Source organism: Oncorhynchus gorbuscha, linkage group LG22, assembly GCF_021184085.1.
Source record: "Oncorhynchus gorbuscha isolate QuinsamMale2020 ecotype Even-year linkage group LG22, OgorEven_v1.0, whole genome shotgun sequence".
NCBI lineage: Eukaryota > Metazoa > Chordata > Actinopteri > Salmoniformes > Salmonidae > Oncorhynchus > Oncorhynchus gorbuscha.
The window spans coordinates 330,810-354,882 of record NC_060194.1 but is presented as its reverse complement, the minus strand read 5'-3'; the positions used below and the strand labels follow the sequence as shown (position 1 = coordinate 354,882).

The 24,073-nt window shown below is 44.8% G+C and overlaps 1 protein-coding gene across 1 annotated transcript in view; it reads right to left on the bottom strand.

Annotated features, from left to right (window-relative positions):
- The window catches only part of LOC124009912 (cadherin-7-like), a 166,737-nt gene that overhangs the window by 58,044 nt on the left and 84,620 nt on the right, over positions 1 to 24,073 (bottom strand). Inside the window, exons 7-8 of the mRNA XM_046322164.1 lie at positions 23,612 to 23,865; positions 23,134 to 23,270 (exon numbers count right to left, since the gene is read on the bottom strand). Coding sequence (XP_046178120.1) covers positions 23,134 to 23,270; positions 23,612 to 23,865 — 391 coding nt within the window. The remainder of the gene's footprint in view (positions 1 to 23,133; positions 23,271 to 23,611; positions 23,866 to 24,073) is intronic.

The following is a 24,073-nucleotide window of genomic DNA, read 5'->3' as shown; positions in this document are numbered from 1 at the left end:
GTATGTTTCACTGTCTTTTAGCCAGGTAAAAACTGATTGTCTTTTCTTTTTATCCCACTAAGCCTTTACAATTATAACTAGCTAAACTTATTTCACCACTTAGCATAATGATATACAAGTTTAAATTCTATTTATTGCAATATGTGTTTGCAAATGTACCATTAAAAAGTACCATGCTGATTGAATGTCCATATAGCTGTACCATGATATTTGCATTGCGACTGAGTCAACCTCCAATTGTCCTACAATATTACACCCACTAAATCCTCCCCCCACCCCAAGTTGGGTTGTCGTTCCAGTGACTGACAGACCACCTCTGTAGACATGGATCCTAAGTCCTTTGAGAGATTGGAACCCATCCTTTGAAAAGAACACATAGTGAAACATACAGAACAGAACCAGATTAACTCTTTAGCTCAATATTTGCAGTGTTGACCCTTCTTTTTCAAGACCTCGAAAAATCCGCCCTGAAATGCTGTCAATTAACTTCTGGGTCACATCCTGACTGATGGCAGCCCATTCTTGCATAATCCATGCTTGGAGTTTGTCAGAATTTGTGGGTTTTTGTTTGTATACCCACCTATTGAGAATTGACCACAAATTCCTAATGGGATTAAGGTCTGGGGAGTTTCCTGGCCATGGACCCAAAATATAGATGTTTTGTTCCCCGAGCCACTTAGTTATCACTTTTGCCTTATGGAAAGGTGTTCCATCATGCTGGAAAAGGCATTGTTCATCACCAAACTGTTCCTGGATGGTTGGGAGAAGTTGCTCTCGGTGGATGTGTTGGTACCATTCTTTATTCATTCTGTGTTCTCAGGCAAAATTGTAAGTGAGCCCACTCCCTTGGCTGAGAAGCAACCCCACACATGAATGGTCTCAGGATGCTTTACTGTTGGCATGACAAAGGACGGGTGGTAGCGCTCACCTTGTCTTCTCCAGACAATATTTTTTTCAGAATGCCCCAAACAATCGGAAGGGAATACATTAGAGAAAACGAGCAAGCTCTGTAAAGTTGAAGCCCTGATCCCGCAGCTGATTCAACGGTCCTGGTGCTTGCTGGACTTTCTTGGGCACCCTGAAGCCTTCTTAACAACAATTGAACCACTCTCCTTGAAGTTCTTGTAGATCTGATAAATAGTTGCTTTAGGTGCAATCTTACTGACAGCAATATCCTTGCCTGTGAATCCCTTTTTGTGCAAACCAATGATGACGGCACGTGTTTCCTTGCAGGTAACCGTGATTGACAGAGGAATGATTCCAAGCACCACCCTCCTTTTGAAGCTCCCATTCTGTTATTCAACTCAATCAGCATGACAGAGTGATCTCCAGCCTTGTCCTCGTAAACACTCACACCTGTGTTAACGAGAGAATCACTGACATAATGTCAGCTGGTCCTTTTGTGGCAGGGCTGAAATGCAGTGGAAATGTTTTGGGGGGATTCAGTTCATTTGCATGGCAAAGAGGGACTTTGCAATTAATTGCAATTCATCTGATCACTCTTCATAACATTCTGGAGTATATGCAAATTGCCATCATACAAACTGAGGCAGCAGACTTTGTGAAAAATAATATTTGTGTCATTCTCAAAACTTTTGAACACGACAGTATTATATGTAGTTGTAAAAATATAAACAATACCATTCAAAAGTTTGGACACACCCATATTCATTCAAGTGTTTTGTCTTTATTGTTACTAGTTTCTACATTGTTGAATAATAGTGAACACATCACAACTATGAAATAACACATCATGTAGTAACCAAAAAAAGGTTAAATGATTCAAAATATATGTTATATTTTCAACCCTTTGCCCTAATACAGCTTTGCACAATCTTGAAATTCTCTCTACCAGCTTCACGAGGTAGTCACCTAGAATGCATTTCAAATAACAGGTGTGCCTTGTTAAAAGTTAATATGTGGAATTTAATGCTAAACACTTAACGCATTTGAGACAATCAGTTGTGTTGTGACTGGGTAGGGGAGATATACAGAAGATAAAAAAAAGCTTAAATAAGCAAAGAGTAATGGCAGTCCATCATTACTTTAAGACATGAAGGTCAGTCAGTGCACAACATTTCAAGAACTTTGAATGTTTCTCCAAGTGTAATCGCAAAAACCATCAAGCGCTATAATGAAACTGGCTCTCATGAGGACCACTACAGGAAAGTAAGACCTCTGCTGCAAAGGTTAAGTTCAGTTCTGTCGCTTGATTGGTGCGTCCGTCAGTCTCTCTTCCGGTTTCATCCCCAGGTCTAACGGTCAAGCAGAGAGGGCCAATCAGACGATTGGTCGCATAGAGACCAGCCTCACAAATTGCAGCCCAAATAAATGCTTCAAAGAGTTCAAGTAACAGACACATCTCAACATCAACTGTTCAGAGGAGACTGTCTGAATCAGGCCTTCATGGTTGATTTGCTGCAAAGAAACCACTACTAGAGGACACCAATAATAAGAAGAGAGTTGCTTGGGCTAAGAAACACAAGCAATGCACATTAGACCAGTGGAAATCTGTCCTTTGGTCTGATGAGTCCAAATTTGAGATTTTTGGGTTCCAACCGCCCTGTCTTTGTGAGACGCAGAATCAGTGAACGGAGGATCTCCGCATGTGTGGTTCCCACTGAGGGGCATGGGGGAGGAGGTGTGATGGTGTGGGGGTGCTTTGCTGGTGACACTGTGGGTGATTTATTTAGAATTCAAGGCACACTTAACCAGCATGGCTTCCACAGCATTCTGCAGTGATACGCCATCCCATCTGGCTTGCGCTTAGTGGGACTATCATTTGTTTTTCATCAGGACAATGACCGGACACACCTCCATGCTGTGTAAGGGCTATTTGACTAATAAGGAGAGTGATGAAGTGCTGCATCAGATGGTTTGGGATGAGTTGGACCGCAGAGTGAAGGATAAGCAGCCAAAAAGTGCTCAGCATATGTGGGATCTCCTTCAAGACTGTTGGAAAAGCATTTCAGGTGAAGCTGGTTGAGAGAATGCCAAGAGTAGGCAAAGGGTAGCTACTTCAAAGGATCTTAAATATATTTTGATTTGTTTAACTGTTTTTTGGTTCCTACATGATTCCATGCATGTTATTTCATAATTTTGATGTCTTCACTATTATTCTACAATGTAGAAAATAATAATAAAAAATTTAAAAAACTTGAATTTGCAGGTGTGTCCAAACTTTTGACTGGTAGTGTATTTACATTTTTTAAAATTGTGCATGTGTTAATTCTTTCCACAAATAATATCGTCTCTTCCTACAAAGGATTTGTACCTATAACAAGGACTGTAAGTACAAAATAAAAATTGGCAAGCAATTACAATTCATTTTACACTGCACCTTGTGATTCCATTCTAGCCTAACATCATTACCCCATAGCAACAGATGTGTGATGCATACACGCACTCACCCCACCCCTCCGACACAAATACCTCTACCCCTCTCTCCCCTTCCACCGATAGACTGACCATCAACACCCTACACACTCATTCATACATACACACAACCACAATCTCAGATGTTTAACAGTTGTTCAATCCCCAAGCCCAACTCAAGATAATACTTGATGTGTGAATGTGTATATAGTTGTAACTGTTTGAGAAGGCATGCCAAATTGAGCAGGAATGGAAAGATTTGATTAACCAATGTCTAGTCATAGCTGATGGAGCTCGGGTACCCCCTTCCCCCCAACATGCGCTGTTCCCCTGTTGTGACCCTTCTTCCCAAGCATCTCTGTTCAGTCAGACCATTTGCTTATTCTGTGCCGTCAGTGCCACAATAATTGACCCCCTCTCTGATTGTCCAAGTGTGGCCCCCTCCCCATGGATTACTGCAGCCAATTCTGCCAGCACTGCCTCGACCTGGGTGGGGGTTCTCCACCGGTATTTCCACCGGCTAGGTATGAGGTCGTCAAGGTTGTCATTAGTAGCTTTTAGAAAATGTTTGTATATTGTGCTCTCCCTTTGTTGGACCAACCCTGCCAGGCAGGCTCAGACTCAGACTGTTTGTGTGTCTGCTTGTGTGTTTGTGAGTCTGCTTGGCCATTACAACTGCCCTCTTTCAGTTTGTCCTCTGTGAAAAAAAAGCATTTGCCACAATATCATTCCAACAGTCTCTCTCTTTCTCCTTCTCGCTGTCCTTACTTTGGGTCAGTTCTGCAAGTTCACTTCTGAGAGAGGAACGGCGACGAGATCAGGATTCTTGGACACGAACCAAGCACGAGAGGCAGCCCCCCAATTTTATTTGGGTGGGGGCACACGGAGTGGTTGGTGTAGCTGAGGGTTGAACCAGAGCCAGTCAGGGAGTCGAGTGAGGAGCTCGACGCAAGATTCCTGGCGTTGAGAGGGCTGCAGAGCGAGCATGACACCAGTCCATTGTCATGTGCACAGGTTTCACGCATCTGGCCTCGGGTGTGTCGCCGTTCAGGCACCATGTTATGCGGTTTCACACACCGTGTCTCCAGTGCGCCTTCACAGCCCAGTGCATCCTGTGCCAGCGCCCCGCACTTGCCGACCTGTACTGGGCCCTGCATCAGGCCTCCAGTGTGCCTCCACAGTCCAGAGCTTCCGGCGACAGTACCCAGTCCAGAGGTTCCGGCGACAGTTCCCAGTCCAGACTTCTGGCTAAAGTTCCCAGTCCAGAGCATCCGGCGACAGTTCCCAGCCCGGAGCTTCCGGCGATGGTCCACAGTCCGGAACCTCCTGAGGCGGTCCACAGTCGGGAACCTCCTGAGGCGGTCCAGAGTCCGGAACCTCCTGAGGCGGTCCAAAGTCCGGAACCTCCTGAGGCGGTCCACAGTCCGGAACCTCCTGAGGCGGTCCACAGTCCGGAACCTCCTGAGGCGGTCCACAGTCCGGAACCTCCTGAGGTGGTCTACAGTCCGGAACCTCCGGAATCACCACCTCAGTCATCGGATTCATCAATAAGTGCATTGACGACGTTGTCCCCACAGTGACTGTACGCACATATCCCAATCAGAAGCCATGGATTACAGGCAACATCCACATCGAGCTAAAGGCTAGAGCTACTACTTTCAAGGAGCGGGAGACTAATCCGGACGCTTATAACAAATCCTGCTATGCCCTCAAACAAGCAAAGTGTCAATACAGGATTAAGATTGAATCGTACTACACCGGCACTGACGCTCGATGGATGTGGCTGGGCTTGAAAACTATTAGGGATTACAAAGGGAAACTCAGATGCGAGCTGCCCAGTGACACGAGCCTACCAGACAAGCTAAATGCATTTTATGCTCGCTTCGAGGCAAGCAACACTGAAGCATGCACAAGATCACCAGCTGTTCTGGATGACTGTATGATAATGCTCTCGGTAGCCGATGTGAAGAAAACCTCTAAACCGGTCAACATTCACAAGGCTACTGGGCCAGACAGATTACCAGGACATGTACTCAAAGCATGCGTGGACCAACTGTCAAGTGTCTTCACTGACATTTTCAACCTCTCCCTGACCGAGTCTGTAATATCTACATGTTTCAAGCAGACCACCATAGTCCCTGTGCCCAAGGAAGCGAAGGGAACTTGCCTAAATGATTACCGCCCGTGGCACTCACATCGGTAGCCATGAAGTATTTTGAATGGCTCACATCAACAGCATCCTCACAGACATCCTCCAATTTGCATACTGCCCCAACAGATCCACAGATGAGACAATCTCAATCGCACTCCACACTGCCCTTTCTCACATGGACAAAAGGAACAACTATGTGAGAATGCTGTTCATTGACTACAGCTCAGCGTTCAACACCATAGTGCCCAGGAAGCTCATTACTAAGCTAAGGACTCTGGGACTAAACACCTCCCTCTGCAAATGGATACTGGACTTCCTGACGGGCCACCCCCCAGGTGGTAAGGGTAGGCAACAACACGTCTGCTACACTGATCCTTAACACTGGGGCCCCTCAGGGGTGCGTGCTCAGTCCCCTCCTGTATTCCCTGTTCACCCACGACTACGTGGCCAAACTCGACATCAACACCATCATTAAGTTTGCTGACGACACAACAGAGGGAGGCCTGATCGCCGACAATGATGAAACAGCCTATAGGGAGGAGGTCAGAGAACTGGCAGTGTGGTGCCAGGAGAACAACCTCTTCCTCAATGTGAGCAAGAGAAAGGAGCTGATTGTGGACTGCAGGAAAAGGCGGGCCGAACAGGCCCCCATCAATATCGACAGGGCTGCAGTGTAGCGGTGTCGAGAGTTTCAAGTTCCTTGGTGTCCACATCACCAACGAACAATCATGGTCCAAACATACCAAGACAGTCATGAAGAGGGCACAACAGTCTCCCCCTCAGGAGACTGAAAAGATTTGGCATGGGTCCCCAAATCCTCAAAAGGTCATACAGCTGCACCATCGAGAGCATCCTGACCGGTTGCATCACCCCCTGGTATGGCAACTGCTCGGCATCTGACCGAAGACACTACAGAGGGTAGTGCATACGGCCCAGTACATCACTGGGGCCAGGCTTCCTGCCTTCCAGGACCTATACAATAGGCAGTGTCAGAGGAAAGCCCATGAAATTGTCAAAGACTCCAGTCACCTAAGTTATAGACTGTTTTCTCTGCTACTGCACGGCAAGCGGCATAGCCTCGTTATTGTTATTGTGTTACTTTTTATTATTACTTTTTATTTTAGTCTACTTGGTAAATATTTTTTAAACTCTTCTTGGGTTAAGGGCTTGTAAAGTAAGCATTTCAAGGTAGTCTATACTTGTTGTATTCAGCGCGTGTGACAAATAAAGTTTGATTTGAATTTAATCTAGCCAGAGAGTTTCACTGCAAGGTTGCTAACGCTGTGGTTTCAAATCCGTTCTCAATCAACAAGTGTCTGGCTACCATACAAGGTCAGTCAGTTCAGTCTTACAATGGCAGGGATGTAAAATAATTGTGTTCAGTATGTAAGAAATGGGCGAAAACTGTCAGAAACAGAGTGAAGTGAGGTGGTATTTGAACTTGTCTGCTTTCATTTTATGTTGCAAAATGTTTTGCTAGCAAGAGTAGGCTTTTTAGGGCTTTCGTTTTTGGCAAACTCAATAGAAAAGTATCCTGAAAGGATAATCAGGTGAAGAGAGAGTGGGAGTTGTCATGTTATCAAACTTTGGGTTTTCATGCACATACAATTATGCATAGCTTACCACCTTGTTAATACTGTTATGTGTTGTGTTTCTCGTTGCTTTTCAAGTCTGTGCTATCACTCTCTTAGGAACCAGAAGGAGAAAGTTTAAAGGGGACTCCAGCAGACACGTTATTTTCAGTGTTCTATGAGAACCTGAAATAAGTGTGTGCATGGTGTGCCTGTAGAACAGAGGCCATAGGTCTCTAAGTTTTTAAACATCGCTGTGAATGTTAATTATGTTGTATTTTTGTTAATGTTTTATTGTCATTGTTTGTCCGTTTATAAGTCATTTCCAAGTTTATGTAATGTCGAACAGTATGATATCAAATGTTCAAAGAGGATGGACTGATGGGTTCAGATTTCTAAACTTTGAATATTATTAATCATTAGCTATGCTAGAGACATGAGGGGTTCCCTAGTCTAGGTCTACACCATAAGTTAATGGGTATCTGTAGGAGGAATGTATATGATCTGTGCAATTAAGTTTGTAATGTACGGAGTGTAGGGGAAACAATCACGTGGCAGCACCGATAAGGGGAGAGAGCCGTTGATTAGTGATGATTAAGGGAGAAGGAACAGTTTATTGCCCGTATCACTTAATTTATATATACCACTGGTAGAACCCTGTCTTTGTTTGTTTAGCTGTTCCATCCTTTGGGATGAATAAACTTGGTTTAAGCTTTTACAATGTTCACCGAGTTCTTACTCTGATATTTAGACTCTAACAAGTAGGTACGAAATGGGAGAAAACATTCCGAAAGAGAGTGAAACAAGAGGTACTTTTTCAATGCAAAATGTTTTGCTGTGGTGTGAACATGTCCTAATGAACACGACTCTAAATGCCTTGCTTTAATTGAGCAAATTACACAAAATTAGATGTATCAGTTGCCATCTATATAATTTTGTGGACGACACATTGGCTGTGTTCCAGGCTGCCTAAATCTCATAACCTCTCAAAGTGTTTAACATGACAGTAAAAGCATCAATATGATTGTAATTAACACGAGGTTGAGACAGAGAGCTGGTTTCAAGAGCAGGGCGCAGCAGGTGTTTATTGCAAAGGACCACAGGAGGAGGCAGGTTGCTGGGTCCAGGGGCAGGCAGAAGGTCATACACAGGGGGTCCAAAAGGGCAACGGTACAGGCAGGGAAAGGCTAGTAACGCAGTCCAGGAGATCAGGTAATAGGTAGAAAACAGGAAATCCGATAGGCTAAAGTACAGGCAGGGAATAGGCAAAAGGCATCATTAGTGAGGCATGCAAAAACTATCGTACACGGGAGGAGTAACTCACGGGAAACCCAGAGCTCTGAAAGCCGTGTGTCACAAAACAAACAATACCTCACAGTGACTGGGTGCAAAGAACTGAACTAAATATTGTGTGATAATGACATACAGGTGTGTGAACAGGTGATTGGGGGAGTGAGCTGCGTTCAGGGGATTTAGGTGTTTGAGAGTGTGAACTGGAAAGTGAGCTGCATTCAGGGGATCTACGTGTTAGAGGGTGTGAGTTGGAAGCAGATTTTACAATGATTTTGAAATCTGATGCCCAAATCATATATTTTTTTGTACCTTTATTTAACTAGGCAAGTCAGTTAAGAACAAAGTCTTATTTTCAATGACGTCCTAGGAACAGTGGGTTAACTGCCTGTTCAGGGGCAGAACGACAGATTTGTATCTCGTCAGCTCGGGGATTTGAACTTGCAACCTTCCAGTTACTAGTCCAACGCTCTAACCACTAGGCTACCCTGCCGCCCCGGCTACTCTGCTGCCCGTCCTGTATTAATATAATATTAATATGTGCAGTTTGACTGCCTTTCAGTCGGTCTGGAATGCGGCCAATATCATAATGAGTTTTCCTGTAAGCATACAGGACATGTGTTTGTAGTGCAAAATTCCAGTGCAAATATCCAATGTTTATCTCCCTCATGCAAATGATATCAAAACATCTCCATGAATAACACATTTGCGAAATGAACACCTTTCACTACTGTAGTGTTAGCTACATGTCTCCACAGTGCTGATTGCAGCTCGACTCGGAAATAGATTATGTGCATCTGTCAGTGACTCATGCACATCTGCTGTTAATTTACAGAGGTGAAGCGGGAGAGAGTGCAAGAGAGGGAGAGAGAGCACTTAATTACTGTAAATCACACACACTTCTCAGTAAGGCAGCCAGCCACAGGTGAGAAGCAGATCCAGGAATCTTGCCTCACTCTCCAGGTACAGTAACCCAGTTGGTGTATGATGCTGCCCAAAGGGAATAAATAAAGAGAGGTGATATTTTAGCTGAGCTCTACCAACTCTGACAATGGCAATAAAGTATGTTGTCATAGAGATACAGCTCCCCACTCTATTCAATGTCTTGAGGGCATAGACTGGAACGAGGTATAGAGAGACAAAAACTGAGTGTTAGCCTTTGGATCAAACTTCTGTTCTTGCAAATTGGCCTGCTTTGGCACAACTTATCTCTAACTTCCTAATAAAGGTTGGACTTAGTGAGACAAACAACTCATCAAATATCCAAATCATGAGGATATCCAAAGTAATAATTGCTAACTCTGGCTAACACAATGGACACAAGGCTTCTTCAGGGATCAGCCATGTCTCCCACCCAGAGAAACATAGGAGAAGACACCTCAATCTTCCCTGCCAAGACACATTTAAGGGACCTGTGATGCCTCTGACCATGATCTATTGACTTTAAAGTCTCTATTTCAACAAACCTAACGCAATGATTAATATTAGCACTGGCATTACACTCTTGGAAAAAAAGACGCTATCTACGACCTTAAAGGATACTTTAGCTGTCTCCATAGGAGAATAGCTCAGTTTGAAGAACCCAGGGTAGTGGGTTTTTAGAATGTTACATGACTGTAAGTCGCTTTGGATAAAACTAAATGGCATATATTATTATTATATATTATATATTATTATATATTATATTATTTTTGGGTTCCATGTAGAACCTTCTCTACAGAGGGTTCTACATGGAACCCAAAAGGTTTCTACCTGGAACCAAAAAGGGTTATCCTATGGGTACAGCCGAAGAACCCTTTTGGAACCCTTTCTTCTTAGAGTGTAGCGGTATGTTTTCGGGGATTGTCTAAAATATTTTTGCTATTTTCACAACTGGAATTATGGCCGTAGAAGCAGGAGGTGGTGCGAAAGAGCTCTGTTTTTATGAATAAATAAGTTGTGTGAGTTTCTAGGCTTCGGCCCCTCAGTTCCCAATCAGAATGTGCTCCATGGCTAAACATATGGCTGCTTCACGTTGTGTATTTACAGTCTTTTATGTATTGCATTGTCATCAACTCCAATTAGAATGTTGAATACGTTATTGCCTAGTTTGTTAAATAGCCTGCCCCATATTTACTAAATGAGTTGAATATATTTGCAGTCCACATTGTTCTAATTGCATTGTTTTAACATGGAAATACATTGTTAAACATAGGCTACAGCATTCACACCGATTTAGGGGCTAGGCCTACTTTAAATTGCAATCTGGACATGGACATGCCAAACAGTCAATAAACAAGATTCAATTCACTAGGCTATTGATAAGGCCTAAAATTACAGTGTATAATTCTAACCAAATTCTTATAAAAATGCAACAACTTGTTTTAAATAGGCTATGTCTAAATGCAGTTACAGGCCCAATAAATGATCCCTGTGAGCGTATAATACAGACAGGAAATCGCTCAGGGATTTCACAATGGTGACTTTAAAACAGTTAGAGTTGAATTGCTGTTATATAGGGGAAACCTGAGTAGCATTGTAGTTACTCCACAATATGGAGAGTGGTACTCAGTAACCTATTGTATTGGTTGGTCACCAAACATAACAAAAAGTTCAAGACAGTTGGAAAAGCATTCCAGGTGAAGCTAGTTGAGAAAATGCCAAGAGTGTGCAAAGCTGTCATTAAGACTCTCAAATATAAAACCTATTTTGATTTGTTTAACACTTATTTGGTTACTACATGATTCCCTATGTGTTATAGTTTTGATGGCTTCACTATTATTTTACAATGTAGAAAATAGTACGAATAAAGAAAAACCCCTGAATGAGTTCTAAAACTTTTGACCGGTAGTGAACATGACCAGCATTGCCCATCCCCCACCAAAATGAGTTGAGCCCCGAAAGTTGCTGTTCAGCACGTAGGCTTGTTTTTGTGGAAGACACATTCGAGCAAGCAAGGGATGGCCTTATTCTGCTGGACAGACACTTGTAAGTAGCAACATTGGATATGGGTATTGATTGTTGGTGTTACTGCTGTAGCTACAATGTGTAGTTATTGCTATAAATGTTAGTTACAAAGTACTTTCAGGTTACATAGAACACCATTGTAGCTGGTGTAACTAGCAGTTTAGCCTAAAGAAAGGGAAGGAACGGTAACATAAGCCACATCATAATGTGAACAAAACGATCAGATTGAAATATATTATATAACACTATGCATCTGACATGAAGAATATGGAATCCTGTCAGCTCTGTTTATGGCATTTCCTTCGGTCAAGTCATCTTGAGTCAAAGATGAGTATCTTGTTTTTCTATTTAGCACAAGTTGAGGAATCTTCTATCAACTACATTCCATGTCCACTTTCATAAGTGATGTAAACAACAATGTAAATCACTAATGAACATGTTCATTTTTGCCTGTTGAACTGTTCAATAGCATGACCACTTTGATGCGTCATTTATATTGTGTAGACCTGTGCTGTGATGCGTCGTTTATATTGTGTAGACCTGTGCTGAGTCGTTTATATTGTGTAGACCTGTGCTGTGTCGTTTATATTGTGTAGACCTGTGCTGAGTCGTTTATATTGTGTAGACCTGTGCTGAGTCGTTTATATTGTGTAGACCTGTGCTGTGTCGTTTATATTGTGTAGACCTGTGCTGAGTCGTTTATATTGTGTAAACCTGTGCTGTGTCGTTTATATTGTGTAGACCTGTGCTGAGTCGTTTATATTGTGTGGACCTGTGCTGAGTCGTTTATATTGTGTAGACCTGTGCTGTGTCGTTTATATTGTGTGGACCTGTGCTGAGTCGTTTATATTGTGTAGACCTGTGCTGTGTCGTTTATATTGTGTAGACCTGTGCTGAGTCGTTTATATTGTGTAGACCTGTGCTGTGCTGCATCGTTTATATTGTGTAGACCTGTGCTGAGTCGTTTATATTGTGTAGACCTGTGCTGTGCTGAGTCGTTTATATTGTGTAGACCTGTGCTGTGCTGAGTCGTTTATATTGTGTAGACCTGTGCTGCTGTGACCTGTGCTGTGTCGTTTATATTGTGTGAGTGTCGTTTTATATTGTGTAGACCTGTGCTGTGTTTATATTGTGTAGAGTCGTTTATATTGTGTAGACCTGTGCTGAGTCGTTTATATTGTGTAGACCTGTGCTGTGTCGTTTATATTGTGTAGACCTGTGCTGAGTCGTTTATATTGTGTAGACCTGTGCTGTGCTGCACCTGTCGTTTATATTGTGTAGACCTGTGCTGAGTCGTTTATATTGTGTAGACCTGTGCTGTGCTGAGTCGTTTATATTGTGTAGACCTGTGCTGTGCTGTGTGCTTTATATTGTGTAGACCTGTGCTGTGATGAGTCGTTTATATTGTGTAGACCTGTGCTGTGATGAGTCGTTTATATTGTGTAGACCTGTGCTGTGCTGCGTCGTTTATATTGTGTAGACCTGTGCTGTGATGAGTCGTTTATATTGTGTAGACTGTGCTGAGTCGTTTATATTGTGTAGACCTGTGCTGAGTCGTTTATATTGTGTAGACCTGTGCTGAGTCGTTTATATTGTGTAGACCTGTGCTGTGTCATTTATATTGTGTAGACCTGTGCTGAGTCGTTTATATTGTGTAGACCTGTGCTGAGTCAGTCGTTTTATAGATTTGTAGACTGTGCTGTGCTGACCTGTGCTGAGTCGTTTATATTGTGTAGACCTGTGCTGAGTCGTTTATATTGTGTAGACCTGTGTCTGCTGTGTCGCTGAGTCGTTTATATTGTGTAGACCTGTGCTGCTGTCGTTTATATTGTGTAGACCTGTGCTGCTGAGTCATTTATATTGTGTAGACTGTGCTGTGCTGACCTGTCGTTTATATTGTGTAGACGTTTATATTGTGTAGACCTGTGCTGAGTCGTTTATATTGTGTAGACCTGTGCTGAGTCGTTTATATTGTGTAGACCTGTGCTGTTTATATTGTGTAGACCTGTGCATTTATATTTGTAGATATTGTGTAGACCTGTGCTGAGTCGTTTATATTGTGTAGACCTGTGCTGAGTCATTTATATTGTGTAGACCTGTGCTGTGTCGTTTATATTGTGTAGACCTGTGCTGAGTCGTTTATATTGTGTAGACCGTTTATATTGTGTAGCTGTGCTGCACCTGTGCGTTTATATTGTGTAGACCTGTGCTGAGTCGTTTATATTGTGTAGACCTGTGCTGTGCTGACCTGTGCGTTTATATTGTGTAGACCTGTGCTGAGTCGTTTATATTGTGTAGACCTGTGCTGTGCTGAGTCGTTTATATTGTGTAGACCTGTGCTGTGCTGAGTCGTTTATATTGTGTAGACCTGTGCTGAGTCGTTTATATTGTGTAGACCTGTGCTGTGCTGAGTCGTTTATATTGTGTAGACCTGTGCTGAGTCGTTTATATTGTGTAGACCTGTGCTGAGTCGTTTATATTGTGTAGACCTGTGCTGAGTCGTTTATATTGTGTAGACCTGTGCTGAGTCGTTTATATTGTGTAGACCTGTGCTGAGTCGTTTATATTGTGTAGACCTGTGTGCTGAGACCTGTGCTGAGTCGTTTATATTGTGTAGACCTGTGCTGAGTCGTTTATATTGTGTAGACCTGTGCTGTGCTGAGTCGTTTATATTGTGTAGACCTGTTCTGAGTCGTTTATATTGTGTAGACCTGTGCTGTGCTGATTTATGGATTTGTTTTTGTTGCTTTTTGAATAACTCCTTTTTTAAAAGATTTTACTACTTTTTGTTGAACCCCTGCTCGGATGAAACCTCTTTCCTGGATGAAACAATTGATCAGTCAATCTCCCTCCTGGCTGGCTGAACTAGTGCTGTATAGCCTATATTTTTCAGCCAATGCAAACACACCACTATTTAGGATATCAAGTTTATTCAAATGGTATACTGACTAGCAAATCCTGCACATGCTGCAAAGCAATTGTGGTCCCACAGGGACCCTGTTTATTGTGTATGTAAACTACCTAGTGCTTTTTTGATATTTTTCTATCTAGACATAACTACAAGACATTTACAAAACTGTATTTATTTCTCCTTTCAGGAAAGATGAGCTCTGTGATGCGACCTATCTCCTGGATGACAAAGAAGAGAAGTACTACTATTCACATCAGCTGTGTCCCTGACACATCAACAGGGCTGCAGTGGAACGAGTCGAGCGCTTCATGTTCCTCAGTGTCCAAATCACTAAGGAGTTACGGTAGTCCACACACAGGAAGAATGAAGAAGGCGTGACAGTGCCTCTTCCCCTTCAGGAGGTTGAAAAGGTTTAGCGTTGAGGGCCCTCTAACCATCAAAAGGTTCTACAGCTGTACCATTGACAGCTTCTTGACCGGATGTAACACGGCTTGGTATGACATGGCGCTAAAGAGGGTGGTGCAGACAGCCCAGTACATCACTGGGTCCAAACTCCCTGCCATCCAGGACCTCTATATCATGTGAAAGGAAGGCCCAGAAAATCGTTAAAGACTCCAGCCACCCAAACCATAGACTGTTCTCTCTGCATCTTCATGTCAAGTAGCTACTTTGATATTGGAGCAAACTCACACTCTCTTTACTCAACATAATTCAAATCAATATGCATATTTGTCTATGGCTGTGTCCGAAATCTGTCTTTCCTACTTACTAAAACTGCATACTGTGTACTCAAACTTCCTACTATTTAGTATTCGGATAAGAGCGTCTGCTAAATGACTTAAATGTAAATGTAAAATGTATTCACTGTTTGGTAAAATTGTATGCAGTAAGAAACAAATATTAACATACTAATCATACATACTGAGAAATCTAATGTCTAATTGTAATGCTCCGGGTGTCGTGGGTGTGGAGTCAAACGCAGGAGACAGAGAGTGCAATGCTGTGCTCTTTAATTGCACCAACGCACCACAGGGTGCTCACAATATTCACGGCCCCAAACACAGGGAATGAAAAATGTACAACTGAAAACGACCAGGAACTAACACATTCCTCTACTACAGAGCCGAAGGTTACAATGATTAATCCCGCACAACAAACAGGCGGGCCGGCTGTCTAAAGAAGCCCAACTAATCATTACAAACAGGTGTTACCAATAAACATACAAGGAGGGGGAGGAAAGACAATCAGTGGCAGCTAGTAGGCCGGTGACGACGACCACCAAGCGCCACACGACCGGGAAGGGAAGCCACCCTCGGTCGGACTCGTGACAGTACCCCCCCCCCCCCCCCGACGCGCGGGCGCGCCGACACCGGCCTCGAGGTCGACCGGAGGACGAGGTGCAGGGCGATCTGGATGGAGGCGATGGAAATCCCTCAACATGGATGGATCCAAGATGTCCCCCACCGGTACCCAGCACCTCTCCTCCGGACCGTACCCCTCCCAGTCCACGAGGTACTGCAGGCCCCTCACCCGGCGTCTTGAGTCCAGAATGTCCCGGATCGTATTCGCCGGGGACCCCTCGATGTCCAGAGGGGGGGGAGGGACCTCCGGCACCTCACTGTCCTGCAGGGGACCAGCTACCACCGGCCTGAGGAGAGACACATGAAACGAGGGGTTAATACGATAATAGGAAGGGAGTTGTAATCGATAACACACCTCGTTTATTCTCCTCAGGACTTTAAAGGGCCCTACACACTGCGGACCCAGCTTCCGGCAGGGCAAGCGGAGGGGTAGGTTTCGGGTCGAGAGCCAGACCCTGTCCCCCGGTAAAAAGACGGGGGCCTCACTGCGGTGGCGGTCAGCACTCCTCTTCTGCCGTCCACTCGCTTGTTGTAGAGATTCCTGGATGGCCCTCCAGGTCTCTTTGGAGCGCTGTACCCATTCCTCCAAAGCAGGATCCTCGGTCTGGCTCAGATGCCATGGTGCCAGGACCGGCTGGTACCCCAACACACACTGACAAGGGGACACGTTAGTAGAGGAGTGGCGTAGTGAGTTCTGAGCCATTTCCGCCCAGGGAATGTTTCGTGCCCACTCCCCTGGCCGATCCTGGCAATACGACCGCAGAAACATACCCACCTCCTGGTTCACTCTCTCCACCTGCCCATTACCTTTGGGGTGATAACCGGAGGTCAGGCTGACAGAGACCCTCAAATGTTCCATGAAGGCCCTCCAGACCCGGGACGTGAATTCGGGGCCCCGATCAGAAACGATGTCCTCCGGCACCCTGTAGTGCCGAAAGACATGGATGAATAATGCCTCCGCAGTCTGTAGGGCTGTAGGGATACCGGGCAACGGGAGGAGACGGCAGGACTTAGAGAACCGATCCACAATCACTAGAACCGTGGTGTTCCCCTGAGCCGGCGGAAGATCGGTCAGGAAATCTACGGATAGATGTGACCATGGCCGTTGTGGATCGGGGAGGAGTTGTAACTTCCCTCTAGGAAGGTGCCTAGGAGCCTTACTCTGGGCGCACACCGAAAAGGATGAGACATAACCCTTAACGTCCTTTGCCAAAGTAGGCCACCAATACCCCCCCCCGAAGGCTCCCCACTGTCCTCGTCACTCCAGGGTGATCCGAGGAGGGTAGGACGTGAGCCCACCGAATCAGTTTGTCCCGAACACAAAACGGCACGTACTTACGCCCCGCCGGACACTGAGGAGGCGCAGGTTCCGCCCGTTACGCCCGCTCGATGTCCGAGTCCACCTCCCATACCACTGGTGCTACCAGTTTAAAGGCGGGAAGGATGGGAGTAGGTTCGGTGGACCCATCCTCCGTGTTGTAAAGACGGGACAGTGCGTCAGCCTTTACGTTCTCGGAGCCCGGTCTTTACGACAATGTAAACCGGAACCAGGTGAAGAATATGGCCCACCTTGCCTGACGTGGGTTAAGTCTCCTAGCTACCCGAATATACTCCAGATTCTGGTGGTCGGTCCAGATGAGAAAGGGGTGCTTAGCCCCCTCAAGCCAGTGTCTCCACACCTTCAGAGCTCTAACCACCGCTAGCAACTCCCGGTCCCCCACATCATAGGTACGCTCCGCTGTGCTGAGCTTCCTTGAGAAAAAAGCACAGGGGCGGAGTTTTGGTGGCGTACCCGAGCGCTGTGATAGCACGGCACCCACCCCATCCTCGGACGCGTCCACCTCCACTATGAATGCTAGAGAGGGGTCGGGATGCGCCAAAACGGGCGCATCGGTGAACAGCATCTTCAACTTGTTGAAAGCTCCGTCCGCCTCTGCTGACCACTGCAACCACACCGGGCCCCCTTCAGCAGTGAGGTAATGGGAGCCGCTATCTGGCCAAAACCCCGGATAAACCTCCGGTAGTAGTTGGCAAAACCCAAAAACCGCTGCACCTCTTTTACCGTGGTCGGAGTCGGCCAATTACGCACGGCCATAATGCGGTCGCCCTCCATCACCACCCCCGAGGTGGAAATGCGCTAACCCAGAAAGGAGATGGTTCGTTTAGAGAACACGCATTTCTCAGCCTTTACGTATAGGTCATGCTCCAGCAGTCTACCAAGCACCGTACGTACCAGAGACACATGCGCGGTGTGAGTGGCCGAGTAGATCGGAATGTCATCGATATAAACCACCACTCCCTGTCCGCACAGGTCCCTGAGAATCTCGTCTACAAAGGATTGGAAGACGGCTGGAGCATTCTTTAACCCATACGGCATGACGAGGTACTCATAGTGGCCTGATGTGGTACTAAATGCGGTTTTCCACTCGTCTCCCTTCCGAATACGCACCAGACTATACGCGCTCCTGAGATCCAGTTTTGTGAAGAACTGCGCTCCGTGAAATGATTCCACCGCAGTAGCGATGAGAGGTAGAGGGTAACTATAACCCACTGTGATGGCCTTTCAACCTCTATAATCAATACACGGACGCAAACCTCCCTCCTTTTTCCTCACAAAAAAGAAACTCGAGGAGACGGGTGAGATGGAGGGCCGAATGTACCCCTGTCCCAGCGACTCCGTGACATATGTCTCCATAGCCAACATCTCCTCCTGGGACAACGGGTACACGTGACTCTTGGGAAGCGCAGCGTTTACCTGGAGATCTATCGTACAATCCCTTCCCGGTCGATAAGGTGGTAATTTAGTCGCTTTCACTTTACTGAAAGTGATTGCCAAATTGGCATACTCGGGGGGAATGCACACGGTGGAACCCTGGTCTGGACTCCAGCGGAGGGGCTGGGTGGTGGAACGCGCAGGACACTCTCCGAACGCCCGTGGGCAGCCAGCAGATTGTCCAGTCGAATAGACATGTTAATCAGCTCATCCAGTGACAGAGCGGTGTCCCGACATGCTAACTCCCTGCGGACGTCCTCCCGGAGACTACACCTGTCCTTGGTAGCGTCAGACGGAGGGTGCTGGAGTCGGGAGATGGGGAGTCTGGAGTCGGGGGTGCCGAAGGTGGAGAGAGGAGACCACTCCTCTCCCATCGGTCCATTCTCTCCATTACTTGATCCATCGCGGATCCGATGGAGGACGGTGGTGTGGTGGTGAACCCGTTCCTCCATCGATGGAAGAGGGTTGGCTGCTGCTCCTGCTGACTCCATTCAATCTTTAGGTGCGGGATTCTGTAATGCTCCGGGTGTCATGGGTGTGGAGTCAAACGCAGGGGACAGAGAGTGAAGGTGCTACCAATAAACATACAAGCAGGGGGAGGAAAGACAATCAGTGGCAGCTAATAGGCCGGTGACGACGACCGCCGAGCGCCACCCGACCGGGAAGGGAAGCCATCCTTGGTCGGACTCGTGACAGTAATGGTGATTTGTTCATTTTTGTACAGGACATCCCCTATTCTGATTATTAGCTGTTGTCAAATACACGTGGGTGTGAAAAGACGATTCTCTTCCTCAATAGTAGTAGTGTAGTGGAGGGTATATGCCGTATACCCACTTATTTTTCTGTGGGCATGTAACGGCTGTTGGAAGGAATGGAGGACCAAGGTGCAGCGTGGTAGGTGTTCATCTTTATTATTAAAGTTAACCCACTTTCTACCTCCTCCCAGGTTGTCTCATAGTCCAAATAGCTCACCTGTCCAAGAGTCCCTTTCACCACGCTGCTTGGTCCTTTGGTGGTGGGTAGTTCTGTAATGGCTGTTGGAAGGAATGGAGGACCAAGGTGCAGCGTGGTAGGTGTTCATGTTGGAAGGAATGGAGGACCAAGGTGCAGCGTGGTACGTGTTCATCTTTATTATTTGAACTGAACACTGATTCACAAAAATAACAAAGAGAATGAACGAAAACCTAAACAGTTCTGTCTGGTGCAGAAAGACACAAAACATAGAACCCACAACATAGAATGCCCACCCTAACTCACACCCTGACCAAACCAAAATAGAGACATAAAAGGATCTCTAAGGTCAGGGCGTGACAGGGAATTGTGTATACTCACTTCTTAATCCCCACAAATACTTATCAAAGTAATGTACTGGAGGTGTATGCCTATCATTTAGGGCTGATGGAACAGATCAGAATGTTTATCTTAAACAGTTGATAAACTATTATTTATTCACATTTCAGGCACATCAATGTACACACGACAGTAAGCCTACACAGGAATGTTCTATTTCAAAACTCTATTCTATAATGCGCACCGCAGATGCAAGCGGTTTCATGGACAGAAATGCTCATATCCATTAGAAAGAGGAGGGATTTAAAGATGCAACAACTTTCAAGGGTCGCAAACATGATAAGGATAATGCCTTTGGCTTCTAGACAATGAAAGAAAGAAAAGAAAACAATAGAACAGGAGAATGCAAATGAGTTAGTCTTAATAAAAATAATTGCCTCCACATTTCAAAATTGTAGACCTCCACGAGTCTGGTTCATCCTTGGGAGCAATTTCCAAACGCCTGATGGTACCACGTTCATCTGTACAAACAATAGTACGCAAGTATAAACACCATGGGACCACTCAGCCATCAAACCGCTCAGGAAGGAGACGCGTTCTGTCTCCTAGAGATGAACGTACTTTGGTGCGAAAAGTACAAATCAATCCCAGAACAACAGCAAAGGACCTTGTGAAGATGCTGGAGGAAACAGGTAAAAAAGTATCTATATCCACAGTAAAACAAGTCCTATATTAACATAACCTGAAAGGCCGCTCACCAAGGAAGAAGCCACTGCTCCAAAACTGCCGTAAAAAAGCCAGACGACGGTGTGCAACTGCACATGGAGACAAAGTTCGTACTTTTTGGAGAAATGTCCTCTGGTCTGATGAAACAAAAATAGAACTGTTTGGCCATAATGACCGTCGTTATGTTTGGAGGAAAAAGAGGGATGCTTGCAAACCAAAGAACACCATCCCAACCGTGAAGCACGTGGGTGGCAGCATCATGTTGCGGGGGTGCTTTGCTGCAGGAGGGACTGGTGCACTTCACAAAATGGATGGCATCACGAGGATAGAAAATTATGTGGATATATTGAAGCAACATCTCAAGACATCAGAGATACACCAAGTTAAAGCTTGGTCACAAATGGGTCTTCCAAATGGACAATGACCCCAAGCATACTTACAAAGTTGTGGCAAAATGTCTTAAGGACAACAAAGTCAAGGTATTGGAGTGGCCATCACAAAGCCCTGACCTCCATCCCATAGAAAATTTGTGGGCAGAACTGAAAAGCGAGTGCGAGCAAGGTGAACTACAAACCTGTCTCAGTTACACCAGCTCTGTCAGGAGGAATGGGCCAAAATTCACCCAACTTATTGTGGAAGGCTAGTGGAAGGCTACCCAAAACGTTTTACCCAAGTCAAACAATTTAAAGGTAATGCTACCAAATACTAATTGAGTGTATGTAAACTTCTGACCCACTGGGAATGTGAATAAAAGCTGAAATAAAACATTCTCTCTACTATTATTTTGACATTTCACATTCTTAAAATAAAGTGGTGATCCTAACTGACCTAAGATAGGGAATTTTTACTAGGATTAAATGTCAGGAATTGTGAAAAACTGAGTTTAAATGTAGTTGGCTAAGGTGTATGTAAACTTCCGACTTCGACTGTATATCTCACTGGTCATCCCCAAAGCCACCACCCCCTTTGGCCACCTTTCCTTCCAGCTGTCTGCTGCCAATGACTGGAACGAATTGCAAAAATCGCTGAAGTTGGAGACTTATATCTCCCTCCAACTTTAAGCATCAGCTATCTGAGCAGTTTACCGATTGCTGCAGCTGTACACAGCCCATCTGTAAATTGCCCGTCCAATCTACCTACCTCATCCCCATATTGTTTTTTAAAACTTTTTTGCTCTTTTGCGCACAAGTATTTCTACTTGCACATCAGCATCTGCACATCTATCACTCCAGTGTTAATTTCTTCGCTACTATTGGCCTATGGCCTATTTATTGCCTTACCTCCTTGCGCCATTTGCACACACTGTATAAAGACTTTTTCTATTGTGTCATTGACTGTACGTTTGTTCCATGTGTAACTCTGTGTTGTTGTTTGTGTTGCACTGCTTTGCTTTATGTTTATCTGCTACTGCCAGGTCGCAGTTGTAAATGAGAACTTTTTCTCAACTGGCCTACCTGGTTAAATAAAGGTAAAATACAAAAAATAAAGAATTCATATACTGTCCCTTGCAAAAATGCCCGTTATATCTACTTCGATTTGAGTTTTATTCAATATTCACTCATTGTCTAATTAATTGCACTGCTTAAAATGTTTTGAATGTCATATGAAATTGACTGAGGAATGGTTATAGTCGTACTCTATTCTAATAAAATATGTTAAAAGTTCAATTAAATGTACAAGGAGGGACATTAGAGTACCCTACTCAATTCTACTGATATGTTGAAAGTGAAATGTCATTGACTCAGGAGCAATGTTAGAGTAGATAGTACTGTGCACTCGTAGAAAAAAAGGTTACAAAGGGGTTCATCAGCTGTCCCCTTAGGAGAACCCTTGGGATAACATTTACATTTACATTTAAGTCATTTAGCAGACGCTCTTATCCAGAGCGATAACTGCTCAGGGGCAGAAAGACATATTTTTACTTTGTCAGCTCGGGATTCGTTATGTTTGAGTAGTTAGAAATCTACTTAAACATGTTGAAAGTAAAATGATTAAGGAGCAATGTTACACTCCTCCAACCCCAATGGGGGTTTGCCACGGTGCAGGTTTAATTGAACTCCAGCCTCAGTAGTACTGAGTCAGATGGAATGATTGGGGAACAGGTGCACTTATTTTGGTGAAGGTCACAGACAAAGTCTGCAGCGGGAGAGCCCGGGCATTGGGAGGAAAGCGTGTGTGTGTGGATCAGCTTCGGCCATCGTTCTGAATCAAGGTGAAGCTCGATCAAACACCACAAGTTCTAGAGTCAGCGATCAACTGCAGTCAACCTCTGTAGCAGCAGAGCATCTGCTCAAACTCTCCTTTAAAAGTCAAGGAGATGAAGGGTCTGTGCACGTTCTCCCTACTAATTTTCAGACTTCCGGGAGAATTTGACAACATCTCAGTGAGCCTTCTACTAATTATATTCATTGGGAAATAGTACAGGAAGCTTAAGTATATCTTTTAGGATACAGGATTTACTTAATTTTAAAGATAATTTGGGATTTGTCCGTGTGAAATATTCTTAAATTGTATTTGATGTCACTGTTGAAGAGGCATAACATTTGCCTCTAGGGGTGCTCTTTAGGGGTCTCTTAAATAGACATATTGTCCAGAAATCACCTCACTGTATAGAAAGCAAACTTTTGATGTACACAATTAGCAACTCCATTGTGTATCCTTAAGGTGTAAACAGTGATTGACAAGAACTCAGATATAATGTAGCAACTGTGCAGACAGAGCATAGTAAGAACACTTACAGCTCTCCATGGCGAAGATGGTGATGTTATGTATGGCGTTGACTTCTCTGTCCAGGCGCTTGGCGGTGCTGATGACACCGGTGGTGGCGTCTATGTTGAAGAAACGCTCCAAGTCGGTGTTGCGGTCTATTGAGTACCTGGAGTGTCGACAGGAGAGAGAGCCTATTGAAGAGGCTTCCTATCATGGGCCAGATTCAACAGCCCCCGCCGTATAAACGCATTCTATGGACCATCTGTGGGCAATGCATTAATCAGGGATGCATACTGTACATTTATGCAGGCTGTTATAATAAGGAACATTCAAACATCAAATGATGAAGGCTACAACTGATGCATACCATGTACATAACAAGCAGTTGAACAACCAGCAAATGTATTTGTCGTAGAAACACAAAATAGAACTGATCAAAAACGTTCAAACAGTAACAGAGCATTACGATTTGGAACTTGCGATGATGAATCCTTGCCACACCCCTACCTGATGGGACTGTTGGTGGAATCGGGGTCATGTGCGGATACCGTCCCGATGGTGGTGCCCACCTTTGCTGCCTCCGATATTAACATCTTGCTGAGCGGCAAGGAGAAGACAGGCGGCTCGTCCACGTTCTCCACGATGAGGCGCACTGTAGCTGTGTCGCTAAATGGGCCAAGGGAGAGGAATCGCAGGTCGATGTTTCTATTGGACACCTCGACACGTAGGGTGTAGCTCGACTTGGTCTCAAAGTCCAGGCCCTACCGATTTGAAAGGGAAAGAGAGATATTTATTGAAGGAAGTAGGGAAAGGAGTACGGAGGGTCAGACTTTGGGCATGTCTGAATACCAGTACTTGAGTTCTAAATAGTAGCCCAGTTGGGAATGTGAAAATATTGTATGTAAAATTTTGACAATTTCGACAATTCTTTTGGCTTTTCATCTAGTATGAATACGCTGCATGCTATTG